This window comes from Taudactylus pleione, unplaced genomic scaffold (assembly GCF_031769625.1).
Source record: "Taudactylus pleione unplaced genomic scaffold, aTauple2 ptg000189l, whole genome shotgun sequence".
Lineage (NCBI taxonomy): Eukaryota > Metazoa > Chordata > Amphibia > Anura > Myobatrachidae > Taudactylus > Taudactylus pleione.
In genome coordinates, this window is record NW_028284591.1 from 1,909,356 (window position 1) to 1,927,803 (window position 18,448).

Below are 18,448 nucleotides of genomic sequence, written 5' to 3' on the forward strand. Positions count from 1 at the left end.
ATCTTACTTCCTGGCAAAGCGACATGACTCCCCAGCCGTCTCTCCCCCAAGACCGGAAGTGACGTAAACAATGACTAGGGCAACCATGCCTCCTTATACTATATTATAACAGTTTATCATAATAAAACCATTCATGTATATTCCTCCATGTGTAGATATAAACATGCGTTAAGTCAAGATTCTGGCTCCTGCTGAAGTGGGACTACAAGTCCCAGCTGCATCAGACTTGTTTACTCTCCCAGAATGCCCAGAAGGCTCCCGTAATCTTGCCAGGAAAAGTAAGACAGTCTACCGGATGCCCCCCCCTGCTGAGCCACGGTGACGTGCCTCAACTGGAAAGTGGGCGGTCTGGTGAGTTTAATGGCCCCATTCGTGCTGAATTTATTATTTATTACCAGTTATTTATATAGCGCACACATATTCCGCAGCGCTTTACAGAGAATATTTGGCCATTCACATACAATCTATATTCTCTACCACATGCACACACACATACATACTAGGGTTAATTTTATTGGGAGCCAATTAACCTACCAGTATATTTTTTAATTCATCATGTCTTCAAGGTCCCGCCCCCTCTTCACAAAACTGGTAATCGCAGAACCACAACCAGCGCCGTATCTGGACGGCAGTGCGCCGACGTTCTTGGTGCACCGTGCACCACTGCCGGAGGTCTCTTCCTAAAGACCTCCGGAGCCGGGAATTGTGTGGCCGGTGCCACTGGAGGATTCCGCCCTGTGCGGAGGCACCGGCCGCACCACCCTCCCTACGGCCCTGACCACAACCCCGCACTGCTGACCTGGTTGAAGGCAGCTGAAAAGTCAGCAAGCATGCCCAGTTTGCTTTGTCAGCATCTATTTAACAGGGCATGCTGAGTACTATAGTAGCACATAGGGATGGCCAAGGGGCAGCTTAAGGGGTCTATTTACTAAGCAGTGTTAGGAGACAGCGTGAAAAGTGATAAGAAAGTGATAAGGTGCCAGCCAATCAGCTCCCAACTGTCATTTTTCAAACACAGCCTGTGAGATGACAGTTGGGAGCTGATTGTCTGGCACCTTATCACTTTCTTATCAATTTTCACTCTGTCTCCTAACACTGCTTAGTAAATAGACCCCTAAGAGAGAAGGGAGCCTGTGTACAGTGTCCGTGCTGGCCTCCCCTCTTTCTCCAGCATAGTTGCAGAGTAGACTCGGACACTGAGCCAGATTATACTGCGAATGCGCAGGTGTCTGGGAAAATGGCATCTGCGCTATGTTGCCAGTTCATTCTATAGTGCGCATGCACAGATCTTCCGGAAAATGGCAGCTGCACCATATTCCTGAGGTTTTCTGATTTGCTGATGTCAGGGAGGTAAGTGGGATGTATGGGTGTGCGGTGTGAGCCCCTTGGCCCATGTGTACCACACACCCTGGACCCATTCAAGATATGCCTATGTGATGATCATTAAATGACCATTGGATGTCTACATTGATGGCTCTATCAATACTTTTCATCAATGGCAGGACACCATCAATTGTTATAACAATCAGTAGGTGTCGACATTTGGAATAAGTGGCATGCCAATCAGAGGAGAAGGACGGGGCTAAGTGATGTACAGGAAAAAAAAACACCCATTGCCGCATTTCCATCGGATCTCCACCATCAATGGAAAAGCCTTTGATCATTGGTAGCAATACAACAATGGATGATAATTATTGAGGGTTGATGGCTATCTCTAGGACATATTTCCTGCCTTTGGTTGTCATTGTCATAAACATCAGTTGATTAATGGTGCATACACACGATCAGATTTTTCCTTCAGATATGAACGATAACGATTTAAAAATCGTTCAGTCGTTCATATCTGAAGGAAAATCGTTCATATCTGACATGCCTGAACGATGGACGATCAACGATGCGCGTTCCCGATGGTCAGATAACGATTTCTGATATCTGATGTGTTTGCAGTCAGACTTGGACGATTCCATTCATTTTAATGCAGTCAAAAATCGTTCAAATCGTTCAAAACTTTGGTAAAATCGTTCAAATCGTTCAAATCGTTTAATCGTTCAATCGTTCATCTGACAAATCTGACAAGTCTGACAAATCTGACCGTGTGTACGCTCCATAAGAGATTTCATGTATAAATACAGAAATGTATGTATTGACTGGCTCAGTTTCCAGTTTCACCCCATGCATGAAAATCAAATGGAACAAAATCCTGAAATTCAAATAACAAAAGTAGATTTTAGCTGTCGTCTTACAAATGTCAGGTTTGACGTTCTGGAATCCCCTACGAGGGGGTTGTGATCTTGGTTTGGGAAGAATTCGGGGTGACAGGTCTGGATATCAGAACTCCTCATCCACAGGTCTTGGACGAGACCTGCTCAAAGGTGCGGAGTCTAACCTGCAGGGAGGTGTTCACCAGTGACCCACCCAAGCGGGATATGGGCTTAGCTGCACCCTGCAGGCCGGTCGCGGTCCTTTGACAAGGTAATAAAGCCCTGTGGGAATAGACTCAAATATCAGTGGCCCAGGGCAAGTGCCTAACAAAGGCACTATTACACAAGGAGATACACCAGAGGATGGTACTTGAGAGATACTTTGGAATTGACACTTGAGAGGTACACTAGAATTGGCACTTGTGAGGTACTTGAGAGCTTTTGTACCACAGAGTGGTACTCGCGGGATTCACAGGTAGCGGCTTATAGATGCATTTTTGCACCACGGTCTGGCACTCGAGGGAATCACAGGTAGTGTCGTGTGGATGCACTTTTGCACCATGGAGTGGCTCTTGAAGAAGACACAGGTAATGGCGTGTGGACGCACTTTTGCACCACGGTGTGGCACTCGAGGGAATCACAGGTAATGGCGTGTGGACGCACTTTTGCACCACAGGATGGCACTCGAGGAAGACACAGGTAATGGCATGTGGACGCACTTTGCACCAAGGGGTGGCACTTGAGGAAGACACAGGTAATGACGTGTGGACGCACTTTTGCACCACGGGAGACACTGTAACAAATACACAGGCAGGGATGTAATCGCACTGTCGCTCAAAGGAGACACTGGAGACCAGGCACACAGGCAGGGATTTTGGTTGCACTGTAGCTCGAGGAATCATTGGGAAATGAGCAAAACCAAGGGAACCTGGAACAAGATTCTGCTAGCACACTAAGGGGTCTATTTACTAAGCAGTGTTAGGAGACAGAGTGAAAAGTGATAAGGTGCCAGCCAATCAGCTACCAACTGTCATTTTTCAAACACAGTCTGTGAGATGGCAGTTGGGAGCTGATTGGCTGGCACCTTGTCACTTTTCACTCTGTCTCCTAACACTGCTTAGTAAATAGACTCCTTAGAGTGACAACTTCCTGGAGTTCTGGAGCCGGATATATACCCAGGGGTAGCAGATGATAGGAGCACAGCGTTAGCTGACCGAGATCAAGCTACCATTGGTTGGGATACTGTCACATGAGACACAAAATTACTGCAGCTGTTGGCAGTGCTGCGTATGCGCTGGTTTTACGAATATAATGGCGCATGCGCAGCACACATTCCAGCTGCGGTAAGTTAGTGTAGAGAGGGAAAACTATTTCCTAAAAAGCTGTCATCGCAAACATGACAGCTTTTCGAAATAGATAGTTATGGAGAGGAGGAATGATGAATTCCTCCGGTAATTAGGTAGAACTCCATGCGAGTTCTAAACCTAATAACCTCCATCGAATTTTAAGTTATGATGAATAGGCCCCACAGTTTCCAGATCACCCCACAGGTGCACAGGTAAGAGTTCACCAACTGTCACATTTTCCAGAGCACAACAGTGATGCATTGTAAATGGCGGGCAGACGTTTTGCCAACTAACTCCGAAACGAAACAACCATTTACAACACCAATATCCTATAGATCAAGACCTTTAACTTCCAACATCTGGGAGGTGGGAAGAAGAACAGTGGCATGGCCTTGCAATACGGGGGCATGGTTTCAGGTCTCATGTCCGTTTCCATAATTCTGGATTAGCTAGGCTTCTCCTAGGCTCTCCCCTGTACTATTTAGATACGGCATCTATTCACCTGCTGCTCTACTATGCACAGCAGCGATGATAGACTGCTCCCCCCTCCCCCCCACACACTCCTTAACCCCCCTGTGGGACACTGCACAGCCCATGGATGGCACAGTACTCCAAGAGTGTGACTGTCCTACTTTAGCCAAAAGCGGGATGGTTAGGGAGTATGGAATGAAGACACCATTGCACGCACGGAATTGTCTATTGGAATGAAAACATTGATGGTTATGAACCATCGGTTTCCTACGGCTATCTCTACAATTGTCCCATTAACCCAACTTAATCATTTGTGAAGTAAGCAATAAATGGACCCGCTTCAATGGGAAAAATAGAATATTGAAAAATAAAGATTGCATTGGAAATAGGTCTGAATACACTGTAATGCTCAACGTTAATTATTTAATCCACTACAAATAATGATTGTACTAATAAAGATATTGCCAATAAACAAGATGAGGGCGGAGGCCTCCGTTTTAGAAAACGATCAGCCTTTAATAGTGGGTGGAGCATAGGACGTCATATTCAAGCGCCCTAAGTTCGCCTGCCGACAATTGCAGCCAATAAGCTTCCACAAACGACACGTTACGCCACAAAGTCCCGCCCATCTAGCAAAGAGACCTTCTTACATCTATTTCCTTATGTCATTTTTTTTCAATTCGACTGGAAACTTTATTGATGTGTACAGAGGAGCTGAGCGAGCCCGGTGACAGCGCATGTGACTGCGCTTCAGACCACAGCTGCCTCCGGCGGGCGCGACACTGGCCGTAAAGCGGGGCGGCATCGCCATAGAAACTGTCAGCTGGTGTTTTGGGAGAGTAGGGGGGGGGGGTTCGGTGTCGGTGAGGTGCAGGCTCCATTACTGAGGGGAGAGGAGGCGGCACAGGTGAGCGCTGCAGACCCTGAGACAGGTCACTGTGTGTGTATGTATGTCTCTGTACGTTGCTGTACTGCCAGTGGTGCTGGGGGTGTCTGGCTGGTCATGCTGTGTCTTATGGTTCCACAATAGCTGGAGAGCCACCGGTTGCTTAGCTGTGTGTTGTACAGGTGATATGATGTATGGCTTCCGTCTCTTGTCAGATAATACAGGATTACTGCTCTGTGCTTGAGCTGCCGAGTAATAACCCCTCACCCACTAGTTTGCCGGGTCGCACCCAGGATGATGTTCACGCGCCCATCCCGGGAGCGACCCGGCTGAGAGCCCTGTCAGACAAGCGGCCCGACCCGTCATTAATGCCGGGTCGATGACGCCATCGGCATCACGTGATGAGCCGGTGATTGGAGATGAAATCATCTCCAAGTGCCGACCCTTCTATACAGGGACCGGGACCCGGGTCACATCGACCCAGGTTACCCATTCACACTGCTTCATGAGACTGGTTGAACCCACGTTCAACCCTGCGCATACTCAACCCGGCTTATTTCAACCTGGCCCTTTCATACAGCAAAAGAACGCGGGTTGCAGCGCGCTCACGTAGAAAATCCCGGGTTATTGCTGGCAGTGGAAAAGGGGTATTAGGAGGAAAGTATCTATCGGAAAGACCAGGAGTGGGGGCAGACCTGGACCTGGAGTAGTATATAATAATTCTCTATCGTCTATCCCGTCTCTGTTGGGTGAAGCAGGAGCCGGAGTGCGCATGGGCCAACGGCTCGCACTGTGGCTTGCAGAATAAAGGGATAGCGGGGAGCAAGGGGATCCAGGGTAAGTGTAAGGTGGGGGGGTGGATGTAGTCGGCATGCCAGCGGTCAGATTCCCGGCTGCAGAATCCCGACCGCTGACATCCCGAAGGTGAGTGTTAGGCACTAGGTGGAGGGTTAGTGTTAGGCTGCGGGGGGACCCTCCTACCTCAGGAGGGGGCGAGCAGAAATGCCAGCGTCGGCGGCTGTTTGTGCCCAAACGGAGCAACAACTGAATCGCTCTGTTGGGCGCCTGGCACTGAGCCGCTGGCGCTAACAATCTCCCTAGAGAGAGAGAATCGTAGTACTACACTATGATATTGTAGAGTTTAGGAGTTTTGTTGAATAGACTATAAAAATCTTAGTGTGCTTGATTGAAAATTGTGAAATATGTGCTTTGCCCCCACTTTATATTAACAGCTGTAGATAAAGTTCAAAGGTGGCATTGCTAAATTGGGATCTTCTAATGGATGTGTTCTTAGAAGTGATTGTCAGTGTGTGTTTATATAGTGTTTGTGTTAAGTTTTTCTGTTTCTACCTAACATTTGGTCCTTCAACATGCAGCATAGATCAAAATGTAGTAAGATCCTATATTAATATTTCTTAGAATGTGCTTATTCTTTCCCCTATACTTTTAATCTGTTGCCTCTCTTTTCTCTGACCTTTTCCCAAAGATTCATCCAGTGCTCGTGCTGAATTATGGAGCTGGAATCATTAACACATTACTTGTATTAGGGCTTATTATGTAAAATGTTTTAGGTGTGTACTTTTATGTTCTGTATCTGCATTTGTAGACTGATAGAATCTGGGTGCCATTGGTATATTGACCTGCATGCACACAATGAAGTACGTGAGGCACGAGGGCCCTGCTCGTTAGAGCTTACATTCTAAAGAGGAGGGGCAGACAGACAGGGGTGACACAGATGGGGTAGCTAGTGAGGAAGGAGCATGGAGCAGTGGGTTAGGATATATGCTGCAGAATGTGTGTGCTTTAAGATGACCTTATGTTATGTCAAACTTATGTTCTTTCATCCTATCTCTATAATAAAAAATAGATTTTATTTGTGTTATTTGCATGAGAAATGTACAAAATAAAGCTGTTGCACTTTAATTTTTGTCTGTTACATTATAGCATCTAACTACATCCAGCTAAAGATGCAGATATCATGGGACTGTCCCGCCATCCAAATAGTGATACTTTTGTCCCAGCTGCTGGGTGCTATGCCATGCTCCTGTGAGCGGGTGCTTCTCACATGCTAGACCCACCCACAAAGAGGTGCAGCCATGCCCAGCAAGCTGTGGACACCTCCGCCCCCCCTAAAGGGGACACCCCCAGGATGTTGCTGTACCCGGGCCCAGGATTTCTCTTGGCAGCCCTGGAGGTGACAGACAGAGACCGGAGGGAATGGGGCTTAGTGGTGGAGTAGCAAAGCCATGGAGGAAGGGAGGTGGTTGAGAGTGGAGGAACAGGAAAGGTAGGGGAGAGAAGCAGGGGGTTGGAATGGAGACTGTGGAGAGAAGAAAGGGGGGACAGCAAGTGGAGGAGACTAGAGGGGAAGCTAAGGGGTGGAAAAAGTAGGTAAAATAGAGGATTATGTGGGCACTGAATAAGGGGGGTGGTTGAAGTAAAGGTGTTCATGGTGTGGATGAGGTAGTAAGTGAGATGAAAACTGGAGTGGAGGCTGTGTGATGTTGAGACAGTGGAGCAGATGTATTATAGCGGCACTTAACGTGACGCTATAACGCTTCTCTTTACCGAGGCGCAGCAGGAAGCACTACCGATGAGATGTATGAACCGGCCGGCTCCACTAAGCATGCGCTGGATCTCGCAAGTATCATGAGATCTCCGCGCGCAGCCTGGAGCCGGCAGCCGCCGCTGCAGGGACAACGCTGTCCCTGCCGTGGGGATAGGGCAGCGCCAGGCTATAGCTGTCGATAGCGAGAGCGGGCCAAACAGGCAGGTATCTTGTAGATAGCAGCGCCGATAATGACAGGGGCACATAGAGCCCCTGTCATTTACCGCCCAAACCCCGATCATACATTGGGGAGAAGCTGTATCAGTGCAAATAACATGCGTTGATACCCCTTCTGAGATTCATACATCTCCCCCAGTGTGGATAAATGTAGTTAAATGTTCAAAAATACAGGTAAAAGTGCTGCTAATGTAGGAGCACAGCTACAAAAGTGAAATATAAAGAGAAATAGTGGGTGCAGGAATGTTTAAAGTGGATAGATGTGATGCAATGGAAGATATTCAGTAATATGCAGGCAATAATTACATTGTACAGAGCCCATCCAGTCAGAGGTGCATTGAACAACAAGAGCAGCCAATAAGAGCAGCAGCAGATTGGGGAGTACTTGCAATGTCCAAGCAGGGAGTGCAGTAAGGAGTTTCCTGGATATACATACAGCAGCTGTTAGTGATGGTGAATTAGCTAATTCACATAAGTACAAGTTCTGGTTTCAGGATGTTCTCCTTCAGTTCTTCTCCAGCTTAACTCCGTCTTCAGCTGGGTACACACTGGCAGATATATTGGCCGATCAAAAAATCGGCCAATATATTGTATACTAGTCGGGCAGTGTGTACTAGCGATATGTCTGTGAACTATGGCCCTGATTCAGAGCCGGATGCTCTGACCAGAGCGCTCGCTCTGAATCAGGGCCCACCTCCATTAATATGGAGCGTCCTCCTGGACGCTCGTATAGCTGTGGGTCACCACCCACAGCATATACGAGCGTGCAGGATGATGGTCGCGATGGTCGTGACGATCGCGACCATCGCCACTGCGAGCAGAAGCCTGTGGTTGAGTTTTTCAACCGCAAGGCCAGGAGTGATTTTGGCTCTCAGAGCCAAAATCACTCCCACTGACATCACTAGTGATGTCAGTGGGGCCGGCTTCAGACGGTATGCGTTCCCTTCGGAACGCCTCCGTCTGGCAGGCACGCCCACCAAAGGGGGCGTGCTGTCAGTCAACATCGACAGCACGCCCCCTTTGATGAGACACTACGAGCGAAGGAAAGTCCTTCGCTCGTCGCGTCTCGCGCATGCGCACGACGGAGCTCCCTCCGTCGTGCGCATGCGCAGTGCAGACCATCGACCCACTTGCGAGCGGACAGCCGCTCGCGAGTGGGTCTGAATGAGGGCCTATGTCGTTTCTGACATATTGTGTCCCTGTGCTGCACAGCCGATGGCAGATATATCTGTCCATCGTGCTGCGTATACAGGCGATCAGCTGACCACCCGTACACTTGCAGTGGCAGCCACAGGGGGGGAGGAGGGGTCGCTGGCCAGCGGGACCTCGCCAACAGATGGAAGATGATCGTTGTTCAGTGTGTGTATAAACAACCATCATCTGCAGATATATCTGCTAGGTGCCTACCCAGCATTAGATATCAAATTGTAATTACACTTTGAATCTAATGCCGCGTGCTCACTAGAACAGCGGTTTTCAGCTAGTGTGCCGTGGGCAGTTGGGAAGTGTTCGACGGCGGCGGTCATAGCTGCTGGGCACATTATACAGTACTGTATGGCCCGGGCTGACGCTGATCTCCTCTGGGAGGCTCAGACGCGCCTGGGCCATCGCTTGCTTAGATGCGGTGGCATGACATCACATGTCACGCACGCCGCGTTGCCTGCAAGCAAGCCCAACTTGCCTGCGCCAGTGACCGGGCCAGCGCTTCCTGCCCGCCCCACGCTACTGACCGAGCCAGCGCTTCCTGCCCGCCCCGCACCAGTGACAGAGCTAGCCCTTCCAGCCCTGATAGGGGGGGTGAGCCAATTAGCTTTTTTTTTTTTTTTCCAGTTTTTTTTCTCTCCATGGGGGCCAATGGGATTGCTTTATTTCTGTTGGGTCCAATGTGATTGCTTTATTTCTGTGGCGGCCAATGGGATTGCTTTATTCCTGCGGGGGCCAATGTAGTGTGTTTTTTCATAGGTTGCACACACCGCATCGCCTGATGGTGTGCCTTGGCAATTACAAAACCTTGTGTAGTGTGCCTTGATTTAAAAAAGGTTGAAAATCACTGCACTAGACGATAAAAATGAACGATAACGATATCGTTCAATGATATATCGTTCATATTGTCTAGTCTGAATGGTCCGAACGACCAACGATGCACGCTCCCATGGAACGATAACTATGTCTGCTGTTGTCCGAACATGCAGGTCAATCTGACGATATCATCGGGAACTGCCTGTTCTGTGATGTGGCAGGATGACATCACTGAACGATATCGTTTAGCGTGTGTGCACTATGTCGTTTGGCCAGCAGTCCAAGGGCGAGCACTGACGATATCGCACATGGAGCATATCGTCCAGTGTGTATGAGCCTTAACACTGACTATAGCAGGCTACGACTATGCAGCCTTCCTGATCACTAATAAGTATAGCTACAAACATGTGTCTGTGTGCTCTCTGATTGGGATCCCTCCCCCAGTACTCAACCTACACTAGATTGGGATGCAATAAAGTCTAATGGCGCGTATCCACTACTCGAGTAAAATGAGCGATTGAACGATTGCGACATTGTTATTGTTCAGTCGCTCATTAATCGTGCAGTAATTATGCCGGTGAAGCGCGCTCCCGCTGGTCAGTGTCGGCATCTGTCATCGCAGGAACATGTAGGCCAACCTGACGAGATTGTCAGGTTGTGCATGTTCGGGGATGAGGGAGAGTGCCTGCACAGAGCGACATATCGTACAGTGTGGGCACATTATCCATTGCACAGGATGTTGTAATCGTACAGTCCTTCCACTCTCGTGTAGTGGATACGCACCTTAAGATAAACAAATGGTGAGAGGGGAGTAGACATCAGAGTCACATTAAATTCCTAACTTCATTTATAGTAAATGCTGTTAATATAATAGCAGTGGCAATTTACCTAAAACTATTTTTTAAAGCTGAGCTTGTTGCCAGTAATGTGTAGTAATAGGACTATGGCTTAGCTGGGAAAGGAAGATGAATATTTACTTGTGCCCGCAGCTCCCGTCTAAGTGACGGACCATAGTAATTTGTTTTCCCGATGGGCTAGAGTGCCGCAGGTGCCCATTATATCTGTCCAAAGTCTGGCTTTTGGGCACCCAAACTCAGCCTTCCGAGTAGTTTGCATGAGTTTAGCCTCTTTACGCGGCTAATCCTGGTGCATTTGGGCGCGACATGCGCGAGAATTAATGGGTGTCCATGGCACGCGCGGCCTTCGGCAAAACGATTGAATATCGCCTTTCTGACACGCATTACTTACGGGTGCCCAAAAGCAATTTAATCTCCCCCCTTAGTACCCCAATTGTATACGTGCCCTCTGCTACAGAAGCCTGTGTGTGACCTGCAGTTTGCTAGTGATTGCACTGTGTCACTGCTGTGTTTGTGCTACAATATTGAGTGCAGTTTAGTTTTAGTGTTTTGGTTTGAGATAAGCGCAGACCTCTGGGATCCTCCCTGTTGTGTTTGCTTACATTCTACTCTGCAGCAAATGGAAGACTTCCAGCTCCGATAGAGAGAGGTGGACTCTGGGTAGCAAGCGGCATACAAGAGCCTTATGCTTTGTAGATGAAAGCATGTGAATGATCCATATTTAGAACACAGGAAACTAGTTTCATTTTTATGGTTCCCAGAAACTGCCATAAACAGAGAGATATAACTAAATTATTCTGCCTAGTTTTTAACTAAGTTTTAAAGTATACCTCTATGGTGTAAGTAAGTTCAAATGTCAAACTATTGTTTAGCAGTGCGTCAGCGATGTATTCAATCCCGCAGGTACTACTGATTGTTAATTGGCCAGAAGTTTTGTTTTATTAGTGTTTTGTTCCCAATTGTAAAGTGCAACAGAATATGCTAATGCAATATAAGTGTGTGTGTGTGTATATATATATATATATATATATATATATATATATATATATATATATATATAATATGTGTGTATCTATATCTCTCTCTCAAGCGTGGTGAGGATAGGCTGTGCTCCCTCTTGCTGGTGATGAACTTGAGCTGTTCTTTGCTTGCTTGCTTTGGTCTATCTGAGGAATATGAGTAGATGAGGATGAATAGATTGTGCAGCTTTTCGCAAACTTAAGGGGCAGTAGTGCCACTGTTCGACTCTCGTTATCTAGCACAGTGGCGTGACCATTGACAGAATGGCATGGTGCATTTTGGCTGCCAGCGTTCATTCCCTGTCAGAAGCTCTATATAATTGCTTGCCACTTGTTCTCAGCTCTCTCCTGACACTTATAATCTGGCTGTGCCACTAATGCGGTCAGGTAAAACAAGATATGGTTAGTGTGCATTTAAAGCAATGATTCCCATACTTTATCTCGCCACTATCCCCTAGTTTCCATAAACTCCTCACCATTGTCCCCCCCCCCCACCCATTGAGGGAGGTAATAGCACAAAAGGGTAACAATTATGTTAACGTCTTTCAAAATTCAATCTGATCTCCACTCCCCCAAGAGGGTAGTACCAACCCTCTGCAATTAACTGATTTGAAGGTTAGATACTAGGGTATGAGAATGTCTACACTTCTTAGAGTAAAGGTGCACATCCACTAGGCGATGGGGTAACGACAGTACGATATCAGCATTGTGATCATACAGTCGTTCCCCATCCCCTGTAGTGCCCACACTGAACGGTGTGTTCAGTGCAGGCACCCTCCCTCATCCCTGAACATCGCTGGTCGATTCCGACATTATAGTGCCCGATTTGTGCACGATTACTGAGCGATGGAACGATTACGATGTTGTAATCGTTCAATCGCTCATTAAAATCGCCTAGTGGATGTGCGCCTTTAGACGTACTTTAATATATGAGCAAACTGGTGAAATTTGGAGCACCTTTAGTTTTGCTGCACTGTATCTGCAAATTAGCATTAGAAATGTGTAGTCTGTATAAATTGAGCTGTACTGACGACTATATGCAGAGGAGGACGGATATTGGCTGCATGCGCTCTAGCTTTTGCTGCACGTGGGGAAAAAATGCGTCTGTTCACTCGTATTCAGAGACACACACATCATGCAGTGTGCCCACCCTCTACCAGTGCGCTTAGCTTTCTACCAGTTGTCCCCTTTATCAGTGTACACGTCTACCAGCCCTATACTCTAGACTTATCCAAGCTTACATCCAACACACAACCTGCCTTTCTGTCGACTTCCTATCACTGAACATTGTCTAATTGAGAACGTCCGTCTTCAACTAGCGTTTTTGCCGACTTGGATGCCCAGACATGGATGGCTAGTTTCAGACTTTAGAACTTTTTCTTGCACAGCAGCCAACTACCAACAGGATTGTAATGACTGGGGGATTAGAATTCGCCCTTTCATCGCAGTGTAAATCCATACGACGTTGCAAGGTGCGCCTCAGTCATATCGGTCCCCGGTCTTTTGCCTTTGTCCCTGATTAGCGTCCTTGCCGCAACGCTATAGAACGCAAATCCTCTAGTGTTGTACAGGGTACGCGTACTTTGTGCTTTTATCGCAATTAGCAGTGCTAAAAAGATGCAAATTCAGTAAAAATACAGAACAACAAGACGCATGGTGCATCTTTGTCATGGCGCAGCAAACAGGGCTATTTGGTGCGCTTTGAGGACAGGTGAAAAAGGAGAACTCGGTTACGCCTCTTTTATTGTAAGTGTAGATGTGATTGAAATACACATGGTTCTGCTTGGCCCCTGCTTGTGTGCACACAGAGGGCCTGATTCAGAGCCGGACGCTCACTCTGAATCAGGGCTGGCGTTTTTTATTTTTTTTGGAGCTGCCTCTTGGCCGCTCGCATACCTGTGGGTGACCACAGGTATAGCGAGCGGCCAGGATGATGTTCGCGATGGTCAAGACCATCGGGCTTGCGACGAGACCCTTGTGGTAGGGTCTCGCCCATCGCAAGCCCCAGAGAGCTTTCGGCTCTAACAGAGCCTGAAGCTCTCCACTAACATCACTTGTGATGTCAGTGGGGCCGCCCCCGAACGGCAGGCGTTCTCAAGGGAACGCCCCCGTTTGGGCAGCCACCCCCCTGGCCCGCCCACCAAAGGGAGCAAGCTGTCACTCAACATCGACACAGCTCACCCCCTTTTTGTGCAAGACCCGGAGCGACGGAGTGGCCGTCGCTAGCCGGGTCTCGCGCATGCGCACGACGGAGCCGGCTCCGTCATGCGCTGTGGGCCACCATCGATCCGGTTGCAGAGCGCTCAGCGCTTGCGACCGGGTCTGAATCAGGCCCGGTATGCACAGCGCTAAAACATACACGAAATGCTCTGCATACAGGTGTGCAGTCAGCTCTGTAACGGCCCCTATGTCTGCTCATTCAGTTCCGCGCTGTGTTTGGCCTATAATACGGCAGAAGTCCGGGTGCTGATACAGCTTTACAAAGATGGACTTCTTGAAGTTTAAAAGTGTATTTGCAGTGTATAAACCATCTTTTACTGTAACCACATTGTAAGTGCAGAATTCAATTGTTTTCGTGGCCCGGATCTCCCGTCTAAAGTGACGGGAGATCGCGGGCCGCTATTCAATTGTTCCAGCTTTTTGTGCTCATCGCGCCCAAAGTGGTAGGGTTTAGCCGCGTAAATCGCCTTTCCCCCGACCAAAGTGCTGGGCGCGATCGTGAAAAGTGCCATTTGGGCGCCCAAACAGGTCACTTTTCGCCGGTTTCAGCTCGAACCCCTCTGGGGCTGCGATCTGAAATGGAGCGCTGGCAGCTGATCGCGCCCGACAGGAGCAACAATTGAATAGCTCCGTCGGGCGCGAAGGGGACTCAAAACAATTGAATTCCGCCCTAAGTGACTGAAAGGCTTCATGCTGTGCTCAGTTAGACTTACAGACAGGAAGTGTGGTGTGCATACTAAGAATTCTTCCACCCACTCCAGGCTCCACACTCAACCATCTAGGTTGTCTTAGCTCCTGATTAGCTTGTAACTAGTTGCACAAGTTATTACTAGTTCTAATAAATTGTGTGTATATCTCTTGCTTTTTTGGCTTGCATTGTATTCATTGGTACTACATTCTCATTTTCTTTCTGCTAGGTGTAAAACATGACTGGGAACAGTCTTGTTCTGCCCATCGTCCTATGGGGACGTAAGGCGCCCACACACTGTATATCCACTGTGCTGGTAATGGATGATCTAGCAACCGTTATAACAGGCTGCCATGACGGACAGATCTGCCTCTGGGATCTCTCCCCAGAACTGGAAGTGAGTATAATTATTTCTGGTCTGTGACGTTCCTGGTGAAGCATTGCCCAACTGCATATTGCATTGTACATGCTAATTCTCTACTTCCACTTCTTGTCTCTATTGCATCTTTTTTTATGTGTACAGACTCTAGTATTGGGCAATGAGATACATATCTAGTCTGTTCTCCACTGGTTTCCTGACAGTGCAGCTTATATGTTACATATACTGTACGTGCTGCAGGCCTGTAAATGTCAAACGAGCAATGAGAAATCTCTGCTAGGCTGCATATGGTCCATGCACTGTGGAAAAGAAAACTATTGTTTTATTATCTGCTTATAATAAAAACTAAACAACAAACTTGCGATTCCTACAACACTTTTTACTTATGTGCCCTAGGTCTGCGGCTGAGCAATTAAACTCGTGGGACCTTCAGCAATATTTATTTATTCATTTCTGGCAATATATCGGGTGCCCGTTGGCCAGTGTGTGTCAGCGATATGTCTGTGAATGACGTCGTTCAGACATATCACGTATCCGATGGCAGATATAGCTGTCAATCGTGCAGTGTGTACGGGCGATCAGCCAACCGCCCATACACTTGCAGCAGAGACCAGGGGAAGGGGGTCGCAGTGGGACCAGTGCCCAGGAGAAAAGATGATGGTGGTTCAGTGTGTATGAACAACCACCATCTGCAGATCTATCTGTCAGGTGTGTACCCAGCTTTAGAGGCAGCCGTCTCCCAAAGTTATCAGAGGCTCCTTCCTTGGGGTAGTTGAAGGCCCAGATCCCAGGGGTAGTTATTTCCGGACTCTGGAATCCCAGGTAGCATTGGAAACCCTTGAGATCTAAGAAGCCTAATGGTTCCAGAGGTGGGTGATGTAAAGGGGCCGCTCGCTAGCGAAAGGGAGCCCAAAGACCATTATCCTCCGTAAGCGGCCTTATTGCTCCGGGTGACGGGGAGAAAGTAGCACATTACATTTATCCAGTGTGATAATGCAGCTTCTAGTGTCTTTTATTCAATTTACATAATGTCACTGTGACCAAAAGCCACGTATTTTTTAAATATCTGTGTTTTTAATTGGTGGCATAAACCGTGGCATTAGAACGCACATCCTGCCAACACACGATCGAAGCAGCCATCTGTCACCTGAGTCATCATTCATTACAATATAGCCTTTCTGTTCTCTAGGGACACGTTATGTCACAGTACTCAGGAGAATGCTTCTGTGACATCACTCATTCCACGTGCAGCAATAGCCGCACTGTGTGTCTGGTATATCACTCGCCACACCTAGAATAACTGGATTCTCTCCTATATCTATACAGTTTACGTGATTCTTTGCGATAGATACTTGTGTAGGGCTGAGAAATGTTTTTGTGATGGTTTGGTTTTTAGGTTTATGTTTTTTTATTTTTGATTTGCAGATCAACCCCCGGGCCCTGCTGTTTGGCCACACAGCTTCCATCACCTGTCTGTCCAAAGCCAGTGCCTCCAGTGACCGTCAGTATATAGTGAGCGCATCAGAAAGTGGGTGAGTAGCCTCACTGCCCCGGGGCTCTGTGTTTTTATCATGTGCCCTATTGTACATTAAGAATACTGCAAGTTATGGAGGAGTTCATCAACAATACAGTGACACAAGGCTGCAGGCTTTATACAAGGTGATGAATTCTAATGTCCATAATAATTTACAGCAAGGGGGGTTGTTTGTTCCTTACAATACATGTTTAAGTTTCTCTAGTGGATTATATGGACTATATATAAATATGTAGCCGGCTATTCATTTGTCTGTGTAGATCATAACCCTTTATAGCCTGCAGGTGGTGCTGTTTACTTATATTTGCTCCGAGACCTGTGATTGCTGGGGCTGCTCTCAGTAAATATAATGTAGCAGCAATGTCACATGACGTCTATGGCTTTGCACTCTGTAAGTGTTAAGTCAAGTATCTGTTTTCACCAATTATTGTGGGTGCTCTCAATGTAACTAGTGCTCCCGTAATAAGCTCCTTTGATTTCATATATTATTCTGTAACTGACTGCTATTCGATTATTACATGTAAAACCTATTTCATCTGCTTCTGATTTTTCTCAATAATTCTGAATATTATTATTTTTTTAGATTTAAAGGCCCTCAATCTGTATTTTGATTTGAGTACCACCAGCGTATGGAGAAGAATATGCTACATAGGGCTCTTATTATATTTTGCAGTAGGAGTGTTTTGCAATAATGGGGCTTAGTAAGGCATAATTCCCCTGGTACAGTTACATTTTGTGCCCTCCACGACGTGCCGCTTAAAGGCTCCCAGGGGTATTATCAGCAACATTTCTGCCCGTTCATTGTTGCTCAGGACAAAAATAGATAGCGATTTGTGCATTTTTGTTGATGATTTTTGCCCAGTAGTCTTTGATGTACTGTATTTCTGCTCAGTATTTCTGTGCAACAGTTTTTATAAATGTCCCCAGTTATCTCTTTCTTCCATTGCTTTCCTTATATCTGTCTATCACACTAGCTCAACGGCATTAGGCCTAGCCCATCCACAATATTATAAGTCGTGCCCTTATATTAGGCGGCATCTACAAGAAACGGAAATCTCCATAGAGAATTCCGGAGGGGGGGGGGGCATAGGCCCTCATTCAGAGGCGGTCGGTGGATGCAAGCGGTTGCTCAGAAACTGGGCGGCCGCTTGCATCCTGACTGGCCACCTCTGTTTCGGTCGTTAGGCTGTGGGTTTACACCCACAGCTCAAATGACAGCTAGGGTGATGGTCGCGATGGTCATAGACCATCGCGACCATCGGGGCTTACGACAAGACCCTAGGGTAGGGTCTCACTTGTCGTAAGCCCCGGAGAGCTTCTGGCTCTGTCAGAGCCGGAAGCTCTCCACTGACATCACTAGTGATGTCAGTGGGGCCTCCCCCAAACGGCAGGCGTTCCCATGGGAACGCCTCAGTTTGGGCTGCCACCCCCCCGGCCCGCCTTCCAAACGGGGAGAGCTGTCAATCAACATCGACAGCTCGCCCCCTTTGGAAAAAGACCCGCTACGACCGGCGCTGTTGGTCGTTGCGGGTGTCACGCATGCGCACGAAGGAGCCGGCTCCCTCATGCGCATACGCACTGGACAAACATCGAGGCGGCCGTAGACCGTACGGCCGCCTCTGAATGAAGCCCATAGTGTTTAAGGGCTACACCTCAAAAGCTGTTGGAGGTACAGAGCTGAAATTTGTCACGGCCGGGTAGAACTGTTGCTGGGTGCTGCATGCCAAATTTCAGGGCATAAAGATTAAAAATGAGGATTTGGGAGTAATCTAAAGCTCCAACTGTCACTTTTTTCTGACATACAGTATTCCTCTATTTATGCTCATTCAGCATTTTTATAATTTTTTGGGGGGTATTTTAATTAACTGAATGTAACATAGGGCTTTATCCAATTAGGTGCGAATTACTCATTGCGCAAGTAAGCGCGGCTGTGTGCCATACTCACTGTACATCTGGGGTGAGACGGGGCCACGAAGGGGAGGGGGGACGGATTGCGGTGCCGTTGTTGGAGTTTCTATGGCATTGCAAAGGCAACTCTGCCTC

General features: G+C 47.6%; 1 protein-coding gene across 3 annotated transcripts in view; it reads left to right on the forward strand.

Annotated features, from left to right (window-relative positions):
• Positions 1 to 4,661: 4,661 nt before the first annotated feature.
• The window catches only part of WDR7 (WD repeat domain 7), a 380,928-nt gene continuing 367,141 nt past the window's right edge, over positions 4,662 to 18,448 (forward strand). The window contains exons 1-3 of one of the 3 annotated variants that reach the window (XM_088476453.1): positions 4,662 to 4,925; positions 14,722 to 14,889; positions 16,297 to 16,403. In XM_088476453.1, coding sequence (XP_088332579.1) covers positions 14,731 to 14,889; positions 16,297 to 16,403 — 266 coding nt within the window. In that variant the 5' untranslated portion in view covers positions 4,662 to 4,925; positions 14,722 to 14,730. The remainder of the gene's footprint in view (positions 4,926 to 14,721; positions 14,890 to 16,296; positions 16,404 to 18,448) is intronic. The other 2 variants (XM_088476451.1, XM_088476452.1) reach the window with 2 other exon arrangements.